Source organism: Bombina bombina, chromosome 1 (genome assembly GCF_027579735.1).
Source record: "Bombina bombina isolate aBomBom1 chromosome 1, aBomBom1.pri, whole genome shotgun sequence".
Lineage (NCBI taxonomy): Eukaryota > Metazoa > Chordata > Amphibia > Anura > Bombinatoridae > Bombina > Bombina bombina.
Window position 1 is genome coordinate 1,022,803,251 of NC_069499.1, and position 19,141 is coordinate 1,022,822,391.

Consider the following 19,141-nt stretch of genomic DNA (forward strand, 5'->3'; position numbering starts at 1 on the left):
CTCTTCTTATCTTTCTCTTCTTACCTTCGCCCAGACGAGCTCTGGGACTTTTCGTTGTGGGATTCACTTTAGTCAGACCATGTGTAGCTGGTCCGAGCAGGCAGGCGAGTTAGAGCGTCTCCGTCGCTCTCCCCCAACCAGGCGGGGGGGGTCTGGAGTTGCTCAGCTTGTCGGCGTCGGCGTTGCTTCGGCTCTGACCGTGAGGGTTTTCCAAATGTTTCCCCACCTCGACTCTGGGGTTCCGTCTCACTCTGCAGCAGCCATGCTGAGGTCGGGTCTCGAGCAGCAGGGATATGGTCTCCGCCTCCTCCTGTGCTGATCTACCAGCGTGACCGTAGCCAGGCGGTCAAAAGGCTTTAAAGGCACTTCCCGAGCAGTAACGGCAGCCAAGCTCCACCGTTCAGGCCTCTGGGTTGCGGTGTTCATCCGCATCCAACGGGCGGCAAATGCTCTGCACGTTTGCCAGTGCAGTATCGGCGGGGGTGTCGCACAGCGAGCCTCCTCACTCCTCACAGCTTCTCGCCATGCGCCTCCTACCGGAAGTGCCTCTCAAACTTTTTTTTTTTTTTTTTTTTTTTTTTTTTGCTTTTTAATAATTTCTGTAGTGTAGGGAACCCACCTCCCTGATCTCTACCCTCCCAATACTCCCCACCATCTTGGTTATTGGCAGCTAGTCTGCCAGTAACAAATTGTACGTATTTTTTTTTTTAAAGTTTCTATTCATTTTAAGTTCTGTAGTGGGGTGGACCCCTCTGCAAGATGGCTTCTTTTTTTCTGCAGTGAAGGATCCCTGTCCCTTCTCCAGGCCATCTTAGCTGTATTGTAGGGCCCCTTCCCTCCCTCTTCCTTCAAAATAATATTCTGTAGAGCAGGAAACCCCCACCCCTCCCTCCTCCGATGGGCCACCTTCCTCAGCTCCCACAATGCACTAACGATCATGGTTACATAGAGTATAATTTCAGCGATATATATATATATATATATATATATATATATATATATATATATATATATATATATATATATAATAATATATTATACATATACACAGGTTTTTTTTTGTGGGGGTACTCACCGGTACTGAGTACCCCTACCTCTGCCAACTCATAACAGGTAAAATGTAAAAACTAGAGTATTTACATGAGGATTACACAAGAGGGCCTACAAAGTACATCAGACATTCTAAATAATGTTGTCCCTTTGCTTTTCTGAAAGTTACTGAGCAGAATATATCAATCAATAATCAATGAGTACCGGCACCTTTTTTCTAAGTACCGGCACCTTTTCTTGTACAAAAAAGCAATATAGATCGATCTATCCCTTCATTTCATATTTGAATAACATCCTTTTATAGGATCAGTGAATTTGTGTAAGTTCTAAATTAAACATACTAACAAATCACTGTTCTACCCAGAAGCTACAGATTCTGTTCTTTACTGTGAAGTGTGTTCCGTGCCCTTTTGGCTAGTTCTTTCTCTTCTCGTTCTTTCTCTTCTCTGCTGGCAGCTGGTATCTCACATTCCTTATTCTGTGAATGCTCTCTACTACCTATATGTCTTCTGTCACTTTCATTCCTTAAAGGGATAGAAAGGTAAAAAATGAAATGTGCATGGGGTGCACTTCAATATTAAAAAACATTTTTGTAATATACTTCCATTACTAAAAATGCTTTTAGTAAAAGTTATTACTATTTCTTTCTAATGACACTGTGAGTCCACGGATCATCATAATTACTGTTGGGAACACCACCCCTGACCAGCAGGAGGAGGCAAAGAGCACCACCACAAAGCTGACAAGTATCACTCCCCCACCCACAAACCCCAGTCATTCTCTTTGCCTGTGTTGCAAGGAGCTGGTAAAATGTAGGCGTCTGAAAGACATTTCTTCAATCAAGAGTTTATTATTTTAAAACGGAGCAGGTTTGCTCTGATCTTTTCTGGGGTCTAGCCGTAGTCCATGTCAGTCTCTTCAGTAGAGCAGTGGTGGTTTTTAAGCATTTGGGAACTTGTGGGGTATAATACCCACCGTGCCTCTCAAACAGTTTGTTGCTGCCCTAATTTGGAAGCCTGAGTAGGTTTATTCAGTCTTTCCTTTTTTTCCACAGGTCCATGTGAGGTAGGATGCCTCTCAAACTTTGTGAGCTGCCCTGCTGCCAGGCAGATTTATTTTGAGGTAAGTACTAAGTTTTATTTTCTATAAGGGAAAATAATTTTGGCACTTTAACAGTTAATTCTGTTGGGGACGTTTTTATACATTACCCCTGTTAGGTGAACAGGATATTGTAAGGCAGTTTGTGCGGGCACTGGGACGAGAGGATTTATTTAAAGTTTATTTTTTAAAATTAAAGGCTCAGTTATGGTGTGTTCCAGTCTGGGTTGCATGCTCGGTTTGTGTGTTTTTACTGGGACTACTCTCTGCGACTTTTCTTGCGTAGTAAAATTGTTAGATATGCCCATGATGGGCGGGGCTTGTCTGCAGCGGCAAAAGAGTTGCGCACTTTTTCCTCATTCACTACCTTAGTGCCGGAAGGGTGACATTTGTTTGTGTGGCTCTACGTTTTCAGCTGTCTGTGAGAGCGGTCGTCTGCTAACCGGTGGGAGTTGAGTCCGGATCTTTTCTCTGCAATTGTCTCCGGTATCCAGCAGGACAGGTAGGCTTGCTGATGTGTAGAGGCTGCCTGAGTTTTTTTTCTTTAGAGCCCTTGCTTTGCGGTTAATATATGGGGCGCAATTAAATATACGGCGCAGGCTTCGGCGCAAGCGTGGAAACCAGCGCCGCCCCTTAATTTCACCTCGCACATCGGGGTATTACATATACGTTGGATGCTAAACTGGCGTAAGTAGGGCAAACTAGCGATCTTCTGAAATATGCGCAAATACACATTTCAGTCGTCATAAGTAACTTACGCCAGTATTTTGTCCACGAAAAATGTCAATAAAGAGTATATTTATGCAAATTAGGCTAAACTGGTAAAAATTAACCGCGATTTCATATAAAAATGCGATACGTAATTACGCTTTTCAAAATTCATATTTAAACCCATGCACAGCCGCCATTTTCTTCAGTGTTTTGGATTGTTCGTTGAGCTACAGCACACTACACTGAAGTGGAGTATTAGTCAGAGTAGAGAGAGAGGCACAAACAGAGGAGTTAGTTAGGTTGCATTGTTGTTTGAATAAGCTTGTACACTTACACACATTTTTACATATTGCACACATTTTGCATACATACATAAACACCACACTTTTTTTTTTCTTCTAATTATTGGGTACAGATGGACCAAGAGCCCCTGCAAGATGTTACTTGTGCTTTGTGTTTTGATGCTAATGTGGAACCACCAATCCCTTTTTGTTCTTCATGTATTGAGAGAACATTGCATTACAGGGATAGACTTTTTTGAACCCGAGCCATCATTGTCTAAGGCGGATGCTGTTCAGGGGTCTCCTGTTCAAGCTATGTCGCAGCTTTCTCCTCAAGCGTCCCAAACCTTATCGTCTACAGTGCCCTGCATTTCCTCTCACACTCCGGTTGGAGTTACCTTGCAAGACATGGCTACCCACATATCCTCAGCGGTTTCTGATGCTCTGTATGCTTTTCCTATGCTGCAGTGGAAGCGTAAAATTAAATATAAGGATTCAGTGAGTAAGGTTTCTGACTCAGTTGCGGCTATGTTGAATGTTTGTTCCCATAAGTCTAAAGAGGAAGATAATTCTGTAGCGTCTGAGTGTGAAGTCTCCGACTCTGACAGTGTAATTCCTTCTTCTGATGCTGAATTTGTATCCTTCAGGTTTAAGCTAGAACACCTCCATTTGTTGCTTAAGGAGGTTTTGGCTACTTTGGACAACTCTGACATGACTATTGTAGTGACTCCTAAGCCTGGGATTCCTTTTTCCCCTTCTCCAATTTTCAAGAAGATGTTTCCAATTGCTGATTCTATCAAGGAGTCTTGGCAGACTGTTCTCAAGGTGGAAGGAGGAATTTCCACCTTGGCTAAGAGAACCACTATTCCCATTGAGGATAGCTGTTCCTTTAAGGATCCTATGGATAAGAAGTTGGAAGCATTACTTAAAAGGATGTATGTTCACCAGGGTTTGCAATGGCAGCCTGCGGTGTGTATTGCTACCGTCACTAGCGCAGCAGCATATTGGTTTGATGCGTTGTCTGATTATATTCCGACAGATACTCCTCTTGAGGAAATCCAGGATAGGATCAAGGCTCTTAAGTAGGCCAATTCCTTTATTACGGATGTCTCCTTACAGGTTATCAAGTTGGGAGCAAATATTTCTGGCTTTGCTGTACTGGCGCGCAGAGCTTTATGGTTGAAGATCCTGGTCTGCGGATGTGTCCTCTAAATCTAAGTTTTTGTCCATTCCTTACAAGGGTAAGACCTTGTTTGGGCCGAGTTTGGCTGAGATTATTTCTGATATTACTGGAGGAAAGGGGCATACTCTTCCCCAGGATAAGAGAAATAAGCAGAAGGGTAATTTTCGTTCCTTTAGCAACTTTTCAGGTAAGCCTTCCCCCTCCTCTTCCAAGCAGGAGCAGTCTAAAGTCCTCCTGGAAGTCCAATCAGCCTAGGATCAAGGGGAAGCAATCTAAGACTCTTAGTTGGCATGAAGGGTCTGCCCCCGATCCAGGAGTGGATCTTGTGGGGGGCAGACTTTCTTTTCTCTTGTTAAGTGTATCCAGTCCACGGATCATCCATTACTTGTGGGATATTCTCCTTCCCAACAGGAAGTTGCAAGAGGATCACCCACAGCAGAGCTGCTATATAGCTCCTCCCCTCACTGCCATATCCAGTCATTCTCTTGCAACTCTCAACTAAGATGGAGGTCGTAAGAGGACTGTGGTGTTTTATACTTGGTTTATTTCTTCAATCAAAAGTTTGTTATTTTTAAATGGTACCGGAGTGTACTGTTTATCTCAGGCAGTATTAAGAGGAAGAATCTGCCTGCGTTTTCTATGATCTTAGCAGAAGTAACTAAGATCCTTTACTGTTCTCACATATTCTGAGGAGTGAGGTAACTTCAGAGGGGGAATAGCGTGCAGGTTTTCCTGCAATAAGGTATGTGCAGTTAAAATATTTTTCTAGGGATGGAATTTGCTAGAAAATGCTGCTGATACTGAAGTAATGTAAGTAAAGCCTTAAATGCAGTGATAGCGACTGGTATCAGGCTTATTAATAGAGATACATACTCTTATAAAAGTGTATTTTAAAACGTTTGCTTGCATGTTTAATCATTTTTTTACATATGTTTGGTGATAAAACTTATTGGGGCCTAGTTTTTTCCACATGGCTGGCTTGAATTTTGCCTAGAAACAGTTCCCTGAGGCTTCCCACTGTTGTAATATGAGTGGGAGGGGCCTATTTTGGCGTTTTTTTTGCACAGCAAAAATTACAGACACAGACATCCAGCTTCTTCCTGCATGATCCAGGACTTCTCTGGAGGGCTCAAAAGGCTTCAAAAGTCGTATTGAGGGAGGTAAAAAGCCACAGTAGAGCTGTGGCAGTTGTTGTGACTGTTTAAAAAACGTTTTTGTCATTTGTTATTCCGTTTTTGGTATTAAGGGGTTAATCATCCATTTGCAAGTGGGTGCAATGCTCTGCTAACTTATTACATACACTGTAAAAATTTCGTTAGTGTAACTGCATTTTTTCACTGTTATTTAAAAATTTGGGAAAATTTGTGTTTCTTAAAGGCGCAGTAACGTTTTTTATATTGCTTGTAAACTTGTTTTAAAGTGTTTTCCAAGCTTGCTAGTCTCATTGCTAGTCTGTTTAAACATGTCTGACACAGAGGAACCTACTTGTTCATTATGTTTGAAAGCCATGGTGGAGCCCCATAGGAGAATGTGTACTAAATGTATTGATTTCACCTTAAACAGTAAAGATCAGTCTTTATCTATAAAAGAATTATCACCAGAGGGTTCTGTCGAGGGGGAAGTTATGCCGACTAACTCTCCCCACGTGTCAGACCCTTCGCCTCCCGCTCAGGGGGGACGCACGCTAATATGGCGCCAATTACATCATGGACGCCCATAGCGATTACCTTGCAGGACATGGCTGCAATCATGAATAATACCCTGTCAGAGGTATTATCTAGATTGCCTGAATTAAGAGGCAAGCGCGATAGCTCTGGGGTTAGGAGAGATACAGAGCGCGCAAATGCTGTTAGAGCCATGTCTGATACTGCGTCACAGTATGCAGAACATGAGGACGGAGAGCTTCAGTCTGTGGGTGACATCTCTGACTCGGGGAAACCTGATTCAGAGATTTCTAATTTTAAATTTAAGCTTGAGAACCTCCGTGTATTGCTTGGGGAGGTATTAGCTGCTCTGAATGACTGTAACACAGTTGCAATTCCAGAGAAATTGTGTAGGCTGGATAGATACTATACGGTGCCGGTGTGTACTGACGTTTTTCCTATACCTAAAAGGCTTACAGAAATTATTAGCAAGGCAAAGTGTGCCCTTTTCCCCACCTCCTATATTTAGAAAAATGTTTCCAATAGACGCCACTACACGGGACTTATGGCAGACGGTCCCTAAGGTGGAGGGAGCAGTTTCTACTTTAGCAAAGTGTACCACTATCCCGGTTGAGGACAGTTGTGCTTTTTCAGATCCAATGGATAAAAAATTGGAGGGTTACCTTAAGAAAATGTTTATTCAACAAGGTTTTATTTTACAGCCCCTTGCATGCATTGCGCCTGTCACTGCTGCGGCGGCATTCTGGTTTGAGGCCCTGGAAGAAGCCATCCAGACAGCTCCATTGAATGAAATTATTGACAAGCTTAGAACGCTTAAGCTAGCTAACTCATTTGTTTCTGATGCCATTGTTCATTTGACTAAACTAACGGCTAAGAATTCCGGATTCGCCATCCAGGCGCGTAGGGCGCTATGGCTTAAATCCTGGTCAGCTGACGTGACTTCAAAGTCTAAATTACTCAACATTCCTTTCAAGGGGCAGACCTTATTCGGGCCTGGCTTGAAGGAAATTATTGCTGACATTACTGGAGGCAAGGGTCATACCCTTCCTCAGGACAGGGCCAAATCAAAGGCCAAACAGTCTAATTTTCGTGCCTTTCGAAATTTCAAGGCAGGAGCAGCATCGACTTCCTCCGCTTCAAAACAAGAGGGAACTGTTGCTCATTCCAGACAGGCCTGGAAACCTAACCAGTCCTGGAACAAGGGCAAGCAGGCCAGGAAGCCTGCTGCTGCCCCCAAGACAGCATGAAGGAACGGCCCCCTATCCGGAAACGGATCTAGTGGGGGGCATACTTTCTCTCTTCGCCCAGGCATGGGCAAGAGATGTTCAGGATCCCTGGGCGTTGGAGATCATATCTCAGGGATATCTTCTGGACTTCAAAGCTTCTCCTCCACAAGGGAGATTTCATCTTTCAAGGTTATCATCAAACCAGATAAAGAAAGAGGCATTCCTAAGCTGTGTGCAAGACCTCCTAGTAACGGAAGTGATCCATCCAGTTCCGCGGACGGAACAAGGACAGGGATTTTATTCAAATCTGTTTGTGGTTCCCAAGAAAGAGGGAACCTTCAGACCAATCTTGGATCTAAAGATCTTAAACAAATTCCTCAGAGTTCCATCATTCAAAATGGAAACTATTCGGACCATCCTACCCATGATCCAAGAGGGTCAGTTCATGACCACAGTGGACTTAAAGGATGCCTACTTTCACATACCGATTCACAAAGATCATCATTGGTTCCTAAGGTTTGCCTTTCTAGACAGGCATTACCAATTTGTAGCTCTTCCCTTCGGGTTGGCCACTGCCCCGAGAATTTTTACAAAGGTTCTGGGCTCACTTCTGGCGGTTCTAAGACCGCGAGGCATAGCGGTGGCTCCGTATCTAGACGACATCCTGATACAGGCGTCAAGCTTTCAAATTGCCAAGTCTCATACAGAGATAGTTCTGGCATTTCTGAGGTCGCATGGGTGGAAAGTGAACGTGGAAAAGAGATCTCTATCACCACTCACAAGAGTCTCCTTCCTAGGGACTCTGTAGAGATGAAAATTTACCTGACGGAGTCCAGGTTATCAAAACTTCTAAATGCTTGCCGTGTCCTTCATTCCATTCCACGCCCGTCAGTGGCTCAGTGCATGGAAGTAATCGGCTTAATGGTAGCGGCAATGGACATAGTGCCATTTGTGCGCCTGCATCTCAGACCGCTGCAATTATGCATGCTAAGTGGGGATTACTCAGATTTGTCCCCTCTACTAAATCTGGATCAAGAGACCAGAGATTCTCTTCTCTGGTGGCTTTCTCGGGTCCATCTGTCCAAGGGTATGACCTTTCGCAGGCCAGATTGGACGATTGTAACAACAGATGCCAGCCTTCTAGGTTGGGGCGCAGTCTGGAACTCCCTGAAGGCTCAGGGATCGTGGACTCAGGAGGAGAAACTCCTCCCAATAAATATTCTGGAGTTAAGAGCAATATTCAATGCTCTTCTAGCTTGGCCTCAGTTAGCAACACTGAGGTTCATCAGATTTCAGTCGGACAACATCACGACTGTGGCTTACATCAACCATCAAGGGGGAACCAGGAGTTCCCTAGCGATGTTAGAAGTCTCAAAGATAATTCGCTGGTCAGAGTCTCACTCTTGCCACCTGTCAGCGATCCACATCCCAGGTGTAGAGAACTGGGAGGCGGATTTTCTAAGTCGTCAGACTTTTCATCCGGGGGAGTGGGAACTCCATCCGGAGGTGTTTGCTCAACTGGTCCATCGTTGGGGCAAACCAGAACTGGATCTCATGGCGTCTCGCCAGAACGCCAAGCTTCCTTGTTACGGATCCAGGTCCAGGGACCTGGGAGCAACGCTGATAGATGCTCTAGCAGCTCCTTGGTTCTTCAACCTGGCCTATGTGTTTCCACCGTTTCCTCTGCTCCCTCGACTGATTGCCAAAATCAAACAGGAAAGAGCGCCTGCGTGGCCACGCAGGACCTGGTATTCAGACCTAGTGGACATGTCATCTCTTCCACCATGGACTCTGCCTCTGAGGCAGGACCTTCTAATACAAGGTCCTTTCAATCATCCAAATCTACTTTCTCTGAGACTGACTGCATGGAGATTGAACGCTTGATTCTATCAAGGCGTGGCTTCTCAGAGTCAGTCATTGATACCTTAATACAGGCTCGGAAGCCTGTCACCAGGAAAATCTACCATAAGATATGGCGTAAATATCTTTATTGGTGTGAATCCAAGAGTTACTCATGGAGTAAGGTTAGGATTCCTAGGATATTGTCCTTTCTCCAAGAGGGTTTGGACAAAGGCTTATCAGCTAGTTCTTTAAAAGGACAGATCTCTGCTCTGTCTATTCTTTTGCACAAGCGTCTGGCAGAAGTTCCAGACGTCCAGGCATTTTGTCAGGCTTTGGTTGGGATTAAGCCTGTGTTTAAAACTGTTGCTCCCCCGTGGAGCTTAAACTTGGTTCTTAAAGTTCTTCAGGGAGTTCCGTTTGAACCCCTTCATTCCATTGATATTAAACTTTTATCTTGGAAAGTTCTGTTTTTGATGGCTATTACCTCGGCTCGAAGAGTCTCTGAGTTATCTGCCTTACATTGTGATTCTCCTTATCTGATTTTTCATTCAGACAAAGTAGTTCTGCGTACCAAACCTGGGTTTTTACCTAAGGTGGTTTCTAACAGGAATATCAATCAAGAGATTGTTGTTCCATCATTGTGTCCTAATACTTCTTCAAAGAAGGAACGTCTTTTGCATAATCTGGACGTAGTCTGTGCCTTGAAGTTTTACTTACAGGCTACTAAAGATTTTCGTCCAACATCTGCCCTGTTTGTCGTTTACTCTGGACAGAGGAGAGGTCAAAAAGCTTCGGCAACCTCTCTCTCCTTTTGGCTTCGGAGCATAATACGCTTAGCCTATGAGACTGCTGGACAGCAGCCCCCTGAAAGGATTACAGCTCATTCTACTAGAGCTGTGGCTTCCACCTGGGCCTTTAAAAATGAGGCCTCTGTTGAACAGATTTGCAAGGCTGTGACTTGGTCTTCGCTTCATACCTTTTCCAAATTTTCCAAATTTGATACTTTTGCTTCTTCGGAGGCTGTTTTTGGGAGACAGGTTCTACAGGCAGTGGTTCCTTCCGTTTAAGTTCCTGCCTTGTCCCTCCCATCATCCGTGTACTTTAGCTTTGGTATTGGTATCTCACAAGTAATGGATGATCCGTGGACTGGATACACTTAACAAGAGAAAACATAATTTATGCTTACCTGATAAATTTATTTCTCTTGTAGTGTATCCAGTCCACGGCCCGCCCTGTCCTTTTTAAGGCAGGTCTAAATTTTAATTAAACTACAGTCACCACTGCACCCTATGGTTTCTCCTTTCTCGTCTTGTTTCGGTCGAATGACTGGATATGGCAGTGAGGGGAGGAGCTATATAGCAGCTCTGCTGTGGGTGATCCTCTTGCAACTTCCTGTTGGGAAGGAGAATATCCCACAAGTAATGGATGATCCGTGGACTGGATACACTACAAGAGAAATAAATTTATCAGGTAAGCATAAATTATGTTTTTTCACTCAGGCTTGGGTTCGGGATGTCCCGGATCCCTGGGCGGTGGACATCGTGTCCCAGGGATACAAGTTAGAGTTCAAGACCTTTCCTCCCAGGGGCAGGTTCCTTCTCTCCAGGTTATCTGTAGACCAGATAAAGAGAGAGGCGTTCTTACGTTGTGTTCAGGATCTTTCCGACATGGGAGTGATAGTTCCTGTTCCACTACAGGAGCAGGGTCTGGGATTCTATTCCAGTCTGTTCATGGTTCCCAAAAAGGAGGGAACCTTCAGACCAATTTTAGACCTCAAGAGCGTAAACAAGTTCCTCAGAGTTTCATCTTTCAAAATGGACACTATTCGTTCCATTCTTCCCTTGGTTCAAGAGGGCCAATTCATGACAACGGTAGATCTGAAGGATGCGTATCTGCATATTCCCATTCACAGGGACCATCACGAGTTTCTGAGATTTGCTTTCCTAGACAGGCACTTTAAGTTTGTGGCTCTTCCGTTCGGTCTTGCAACAGCTCCCAGGATTTTCTCAAAGGTCCTGGGAGCATTGCCGGCGGTGCTTTGATTGCAAGGTGTTGCGGTGGCTCTGTATTTGGACGACATTCTGGTTCAGGCGCCATCTTTTCAACCAGCAAACTCCCACACAGAGATGTTGTTGTCTTTTCTGCGTTCTCACGGATGGAAGGTGAATTTGGGAAAAAGTTCCTTGATTCCAGCTACAAGGGTGGTATTCTAGGGAACAATCTCTATCAAAGAAAATTTTTTCTCTTCTTTTCTTGTTTTGCCCTTCAGTCCTCTCTTTGGCCATCAGTGGCTCAGTGTATGGAGGTAATTGGTCCGATGGTGTCAGCTATGGCCATCATACCGTTTGCTCGGTTCCATCTCAAGCCTCTGCAGTTATGCATGCTTGGTCAATGGAACGGGGATTATGTGGACCTGTCTCCACGAATAGATCTGGATCAGGCGTCAAGGGACTCTCTTCTGTGGTGGTTGTCTCAGGATCACCTCTTCCAGGGAACTTGCTTTCGCAGACCTTCCTGGGTGATCGTGACTTAGGATGCCAGCCTGCTGGAATGGGGAGCAGTCTGGGGCTCATTCAAGGCTCAGGGTCTATGGACTCGGGAGGAATCTTTAATGCTCTTCTGGTCTGGCCTCAGTTAGCTTCAGTCCAGTTTATCAGGTTTGTCGGACAACATAACTTCAGTGGCTTACATCAATCATCAGGGAGGAACTCTGAGTTCCTTGGCCATGACAGAGGTAACCAAGATTATTCAGTGGGCAGAGACCCACAACTGCTGTTTGTCTGCAATCCACATCCCAGGGGTGGACAATTGGGAAGCGGATTTTCTGAGCAGACAGACTTTTCTGAGCAGACAGACCTTTCATCCGGGGGAGTGGGTACTTCATCCGGAGGCGTTTTTCAGCTTGATTTCTAAAGTGGGGTCAGCCGGAGCTGTATCTCATGGCATCTCGTCAGAATGCCAAGCTTCCGAGGTACGGGTCGAGGTCAAGGGATCCTCAGGCTGTACTGATAGATGCTCTGGCAGTTCCTTGGAATTTCAGTCTAGCGTATGTTTTTCCTCCGTTCGCTCTCCTTCCACGGGTCATTGCTCGAATCAGACAGGAGAGGGCGTCTGTGATTCTCATTGCACCAGCGTGGCCTCGCAAGATCTGGTATGCAGACCTGGTGGAGATGTCATCTCTTCCACCTTGGAGACTTCCATTGAGGAAGGACCTTCTTCAGGGGCCCTTCCTTCATTCAAATCTTGTTTCTCTGCAGCTGACTGCTTGGAGATTGAACGCTTGATACTTTCTAAGCGGGGGTTTTCTGAGTCAGTCATTGATACCATGATTCAGGCTCGTAAGCCTGTGACTAGAAAGATTTACTATAAGATATGGCTTAAATATCTGTATTAGTGTGAATCCAGGGGGTTCTCTTGGAGTAGAGTTCGGATTCCTAGGATTTTGTCTTTTCTCTAGGAGTGTCTGGAAAGGGTTTATCTGCAAGTACCTTGAAGGGTCAAATTTCTGCTTTATCCATTTTGTTACACAAGCGTCTGGCGGACGTGCCAGATGTTCATTCTTTTTGTCAGGCCCTGGTTAGATTCTGGCCTATGTTTAAGGTGGTTACTCCTCCTTGGAGTCTTAATTTGGTTCTTAGAGTTCTTCAACCGGCTCCGTTTGAGCCTATGCATTCTTTGAATATTAAGATGTTGTTGTTATCCTGGCAGGTTTTATTTTTGGTTGCAATTTCTTCATCTCAAAGAGTTTCTGAGCTTTCAACGTTGCAGTGTGAATCTCCTTACCTTATTTTTCATTCCGATAAGGTGGTCATGCGTACTGCCTTAGGTTTACTTCCCAAGGTGGTTTCGGATAGGAATATTAATCAGGAAATCATTGTTCCTTCTTTGTGTCCTAACCCTTCTTCTCATAAAGAGTGTTTGTTGCACAACTTGGATGTGGTTTGTGCGTTATATTATTTGCAGGTGACTAAGGATTTTCGCCAGTCTTCCTCTTTGTTTGTTTTTTCTGGGAAGCGTAAGGGTCAGAAAGCTACGGCTACTTCTCTTTTTGGCTGAGGTGTGTTATTCGCTTGGCATATGAGACTGCTGGACAATCACGGCTCATTCCACAAGGGCTGTTTCTTCTTCTTGGGCCTTCAAAAATAAAGCTTGTGTTGAACAGATTTGCAAAGCTGCCACTTGGTCATCTTTACACACTTTTTCAAAATTTTATAAGTTTGATACTTTTGCTTCACCTGAGGCTTCTTTTGGGAGACAGGTTCTTCAAGCAGTGGTGCCTTCTGTTTAGGTTGACTGTCTTGTCCCTCCCTTATCACCTGTGTCCTCTGGCTTGGGTATTGGTTCCCAACAGTAATTATGATGATCCATGGACTCGCCGTGTCATTCGAAAGAAAAGAAAATTTATGCTTACCTGATAAATTTCTTTATTTCTTGACACGGTGAGTCCACTGTCCGCCCTGTATTTTGCAGACCGTTTAATTTTCTATAAACCTCAGGCACCTCTGCACCTTGTGTTACTTCCTTTCTCTCCTTTCCCTTTGGTTGAGTGACTGGGGAGTGGGTGGGAGAGTGATACTTGTCAGCTTTGATGTGGTGCTCTTTGACGCCTCCTGCTAGTCAGGGGTGGTGTTCCGAACAGTAATTATGATGGTCCGTGTCAAGAAAGAAATACATTTATTAGGTAAGCATAAATTTTCTTTTTTCAGTGGCATACGCACATATCCTGTGAAGGTCGGTTTACAAGTATTCAAACACTGCACCTTCTCAGGGGGTCAGCAGTAGCTTCCTTGACACAAATTACATCTTCAGACACAACACACACCGCAGCCAGAGAAGGTGCGATGTTTGAATACCGGTGCACGGGCCTTCACAGGATATGTTTGTATGTGGCTGAAAAAAAGTAATAACATTTAGTATAAGCAATTTGGCGGATGAAACATATTGCAAATACACTTCTACTTCACCCATGCACATGCCATGTATGATCTTTCCATCCCTTTAAACATGTATGTTGCATTCATTCCTCTTTTGTGGCATTAGTACCTCTTGTTACTTCCCTGAACGTGCCCTCTTCTCGGTTCATGGCTTTTGAATGTTCCCTACTTCTCAGTTTAAAACACTTCCTAATTGCTTTGAAGCAAAAAGGAAAGAAAAAAAAAATGTTCCTTGCATTTGGCCACTACATGGCCTTTGTAAAGGGACATTCTTGTCACAATTTAGATGCACATAGCTAAATTACATCTTTTTGAATAGAATTTTTTTTTGCAATAAACATGTATTAGAAGCAATGCTTCTAGTAAAAGTTATCACTGTTTTAGTGTTAAAGGGACAGTCTAGTCAAAATTAAACGTTCATGATTCAGATAGGGCATGCAGTTTTAAACCACTTTCAAATTTACTTTTATCATCAAATTTGCTTTGTTTTCTTGATATTCTTTGTTGAAAGCTAAACCTAGCTAGGCTCATATGTTAATTTCTAAGCCTTTGAAGGCTGCCTCTTATCTCAGTGCATTTTGACAGTTTTTCACAACTAGATGCTGCTAGTTAATGTGTGACATAGATTTAAAAAAATTGTGCTCACTCACGTGGAGTTATTTATGAGTCAGCACTGATTGGCTAAAGATGCAATTCTGTTAAAAAGAATTAAAATAAGGAGGCTTAGATACAAGGTAATCACAGAGGTAAAAAGTATATTAATATAACTGTTGGTTATGCAAAACTGGGGAATGGGTAATAAGGGGATTTATCTATCTTTTTAACCATTAAACATTTTCAAGTAGACTGACCCTTTTAACATTTTTCTCTACACATGCATGTGAAGCATAGCTATTCTCAGTGCACCAGCATTTTAAATACTGCAGCTGCTCAGAGAGACAGTAGAACTTGTATCAAATCAGATGCTTCTAGCACCTTTAGGCTCTCTGAGCAAGTGCTGTGTTTAAATTGCTGTTGCACGGTACATGCTTAAAGGTACACTAAACCGAAATATTTTTCTTTAACGATTCAGACAGTGCAGGCAATTTTAAGCAACTTTCTAATTTACTCCTATTATCATTTTCTCTTTGTTCTCTTGCTATCTTTATTTAAAAAGCAGCAATGTAAAGCTTAAGAGCCGGCCCATTTTTGGTTGAGAACCAGGGGTATGCTTGCTTATTGGTTTGCTTGCTTATTGGTTTGCTAAATGTAGCTACCAATAAGCAAGTGCTCTCCAGAGTACTGAACCTAAAATGGGCTGGCTCCTAAGCTTTAAATTCCTGATTTTTAAAGGGACAGTCAAGTCCAAAAAAAAAACCCTTTATAATTTAAATACGGCATTTAATATTAAACAACTTTTCAATTTACTTTTATCACCAATTTTACTTTGTTTTGGTATTCTTAGTTGAAAGCTAAATTTAGGTAGGCTTATATGCTAATTGTTTTAGACCTTAAATGCCGCCTCTTATGTGAATGCATTTTGACAATTTTTCACCACTAGAGGGCGTTAGTTTACGTGTGTCATATAGGTAACATTGAGCTCACACACGTGAAGTTATCTAGGAGTCAGCACTGATTGGCTAAAATGCAAGTCTGTCAAAAGAACTGAAATAAGGGGGCAGTCTGCAGAGGCTTAGATACAAGGTAATCACAGAGGTAAAAAGTGTGTTCTTATAACTCTGTTTGATATTCAAAACTGGGGAATGGGTAATAAAGAGATTATTTATCTTATTAAACAACAATTCTGGTGTTGACTGTCCTTTTAAATAAAGATAACAAGAGAACAAAGAACAATTGACAGTAGGAGTAAATTAGAAAGTTGCACACAATTGCATGCTGTATCTGAATCATTAAAGAAAAGGTTTGGGTTTAGTATCCCTTTTAAACACACTTTTAAAACTATAGCTTTTATTAGAAGGTAATACATGTAAAAATGCTTCTCTATAAAATGGAAATGCATCAATGAGGATTCAAATTTTAGTTGGAATATCGCTTTAAAGGGACAGTGAAGTCAAAATGAAAATTTCAGGATTCAGATAGGGCATGCGATTTTAAGCAACTTCCCAATTTACTGTTATCGAATTTGCTTTGTTCTTTTGGTATTCTTTGTTGAAAGCTAAACCTAGCGAGGCTTATATGCTAATGTCTAAGTCCTTGGAGGTCGCCTCTTATCAGTGCAGTTTTCACAGCTAGATAATGCTGATTCATGTGTTCCATATAGATAAACATTGTGCTCACTTCCGTGGAGTTATTTGAGTCAGCACTGATTGGTTAAAATGCATGTCTGTCAAAAGAACTGAAATGAGGGGGCAGTCTGCAGAGGCTTAGAGTCAAGGTAAAAAGTGTATTAATATAACCGTGTTGGTTGTGCAAAACTGGGGAATGGAAAACAAAAGGATTATACCATTATTATTTTTTAAGAATAAAAAATCTAGAGCAGACTGTCCCAAATAATAGCAAAGGAAAATGCCAACACAGCTCTGATATCTCTGGCATAAAGTGGCAGCATTACTGGTGTGCTTGTATATGCACACAGCTTTACCAGCAAGACTCAGCCTGTATGTCAGGAATGTCTTCCCCACCCCCTTTATGTTGCAAAGATCTTTCTACAGTGTAGGGAATTTACTATACTCACTGTATCTTACAAGTCATTGGTCTTTTCTCTTTCTGTATTGCTCTCTCATAATCATTTACACTTGCATAGTTTCTCTTTTGTTCTTACTTTCCTTCTGTCTCTCTTCTTCTCTTATTGTTCTCTCAGTTGTCTTGTTTTTGTATTTTATTCTTCTTTCACCCTCTCTCTGCAACAATGCTATTTAATCTCAATGCTTCATTTTGGCCTTACCTGGCCAGTTTTAATAGCTAATGACATTTAACTGGGACTGTCTGCTTCCCTTGTCCACTTCCTCATTTCTGTGGCTTTTGTGGTAATCGATGAACCATCTCTCACATTGTAAATGAGTTTGTCTGTGCAGGGTGACACTGGGGTGGCTGATGGGGGCGAGGGGGGTGGCATGTTTGCAGAATCCGAAAGATGGTCATTGTGAGAAGGAAATTCTTGCTGTATCTCAGCAGTTAATGAGACTGGGTCAGACTCGGACATGATGGGTTAACCCCTTACCAGCCAGCTTCTTTTAAATGCCAAACTCCTTTCATTATTCCCTGAACTCCCTTCACATTCCTTTCTCCTGTGTCTGCACTCCTCCTCCGGTGCCCAGAATTTTTCTTACTGTCCACTATGTTTTGGTATAACTAGCCACTGCCCTTTTTGACCCCCTCCCCTTTTGCCATTACAGCACATTCCAAGGCATTCAATTAACTCACTCCAACCCCCACTCATCTCTCCTTGGGGGGGATGTCACATTTTACATTCCTTAGCTAGAAGGTCATAATCTCAGTTGGGATCCCCCTTAATTGAGGTGAAAATTTAAAGGGCAGTATTAACCCTTTGAATGTCAGCAAAATGTGTATCAAATGGTTATTTCCATTTGTTTTTACTGTGAGAAGTTTATACTTTCAGACATCTATATGAGGAAATCCTGGCACTGGTGCAAGCACCTGTGGGGTGGGATTGGATCCTGACACTAGCACAGCCACCACTTGGCTTGGATCCCAGTATTAGTGCAGCCATCTCTGGGATGTAGAATTCAGCAGCTGTGTCATTAGGATGCTCTATGTTGTGTTTACAGATGGGCAGCACTAAGAGTAAGCCCCGGGAGGGGGGACCCCGGAGCCGCAGTTTGGACATCGCAGAAGGATCCCATCCCCCTTTCACATCACTATCTGCCTCTCAAACTCCCAGCAAGAGCCTGGAACATCATCGCCCTGCTCCACCCTTTGGGGGTAACTTTGACCTCACTCCGTTTGGGGGGGTGAACTTCCCAGACAACATTACCTCTCCTCAGCGAATGGGACCACTGTCAGGTAGGTACTTCCCCCATGGAGTGTGAAAAGTGTTTTTTTTTTTTCTTCTGTAATTACTAATGTACTGTTGTCATCTCTTCTGTCCCTCTTAAAAAAATTAAATAAAAATAATTTTCTAATCACATCTGTTACTTCTCTTTACGTGTCTGATTTGCATAGGTGGGGTCACCACTTTTGTGGCTTTGTACGATTATGAGTCTCGCACAGAGACAGATCTGTCCTTTAAGAAGGGAGACAGACTGCAGATCGTCAATAATACGTAAGTGGCTGGCTAATGTATTCTTCTGTGTAACTCCTACATACTCACACATACTGAGTAATGACACAATTCAAGCTAAATAATTGTCACTGTATTGGGTATATTAAATCATTTTATTATTGCAATATTGCTTGCCTATACCTATGTGTTTTAACTCCTACAAAGAGGTTAAAAACACAATGTTTGCTTTTGCAGCAATGCATTACTGGGACCCAGCTCCCAATAGTGATCCAGAGCCTGTCTAGGTATTCTCTTCAGTAATGGACACCAAGAGAACAAACTATGTTGTTTTTGGTCCAGGAATATGGACTCTTGGAAATGTTTTACATTCTTTGCTGGTAACAATTAAGGAAATCTATAAATCATCTCCTGCACTGTGTAACATGTTGCAGGGTCAATGTCCTGATGTATGCAGAAAGCACTGCAGTGTGTCTGGGGCAGAAGAAATAAAAACACAATTTAAGAGTTAAATGTTAGGAAATTAGGGAAAATAAACAGCGAACATGCTGCAATATGTCAGTAATTTTATAAGTTTAAACTTAAATTTCTCTCCTTGGGTTAATGATATGACACTGCTGAAGCGTGTGATGATTTGTTTAAACCGCTAGTATAAAAACTGAATTCACAAAGGTTGCTTTACAAATACATTTAAAGAGCGCAAAATACTATTATTCATAAACTGATTTTGTACAGCGCATCTTTAAAGGGATATTAAGCCCAAATGTTTTCTTTTATGATTCAGATAGAGCATGAAACTTTCAAATTGACTTACTATTTATTAATTTTTTCTTCTTCATTCTTTTGGTATCTTTATTTGAAAAAGCAGGAATGTAAGCTATGGGGTAAATTACAAAGTTGCCGAAAATGTCATGCTCTATCTAAATCTTGAAAGAAAAAAATGTGGGTTTCATATCCCTTTAAGGACAGACT

General features: G+C 42.7%; 1 protein-coding gene across 3 annotated transcripts in view; it reads left to right on the forward strand.

The window, feature by feature from the left end:
- Positions 1 to 19,141, forward strand: part of SRC (SRC proto-oncogene, non-receptor tyrosine kinase) — a 138,898-nt gene that overhangs the window by 68,443 nt on the left and 51,314 nt on the right. For 2 of the 3 annotated variants that reach the window (XM_053717439.1, XM_053717587.1), the window contains exons 2-3: positions 17,718 to 17,952; positions 18,112 to 18,211. In XM_053717439.1, coding sequence (XP_053573414.1) covers positions 17,718 to 17,952; positions 18,112 to 18,211 — 335 coding nt within the window. Of the gene's footprint in view, positions 1 to 16,644; positions 16,956 to 17,717; positions 17,953 to 18,111; positions 18,212 to 19,141 lie in introns of those variants that run through there. The other variant, XM_053717509.1, reaches the window with a different exon arrangement.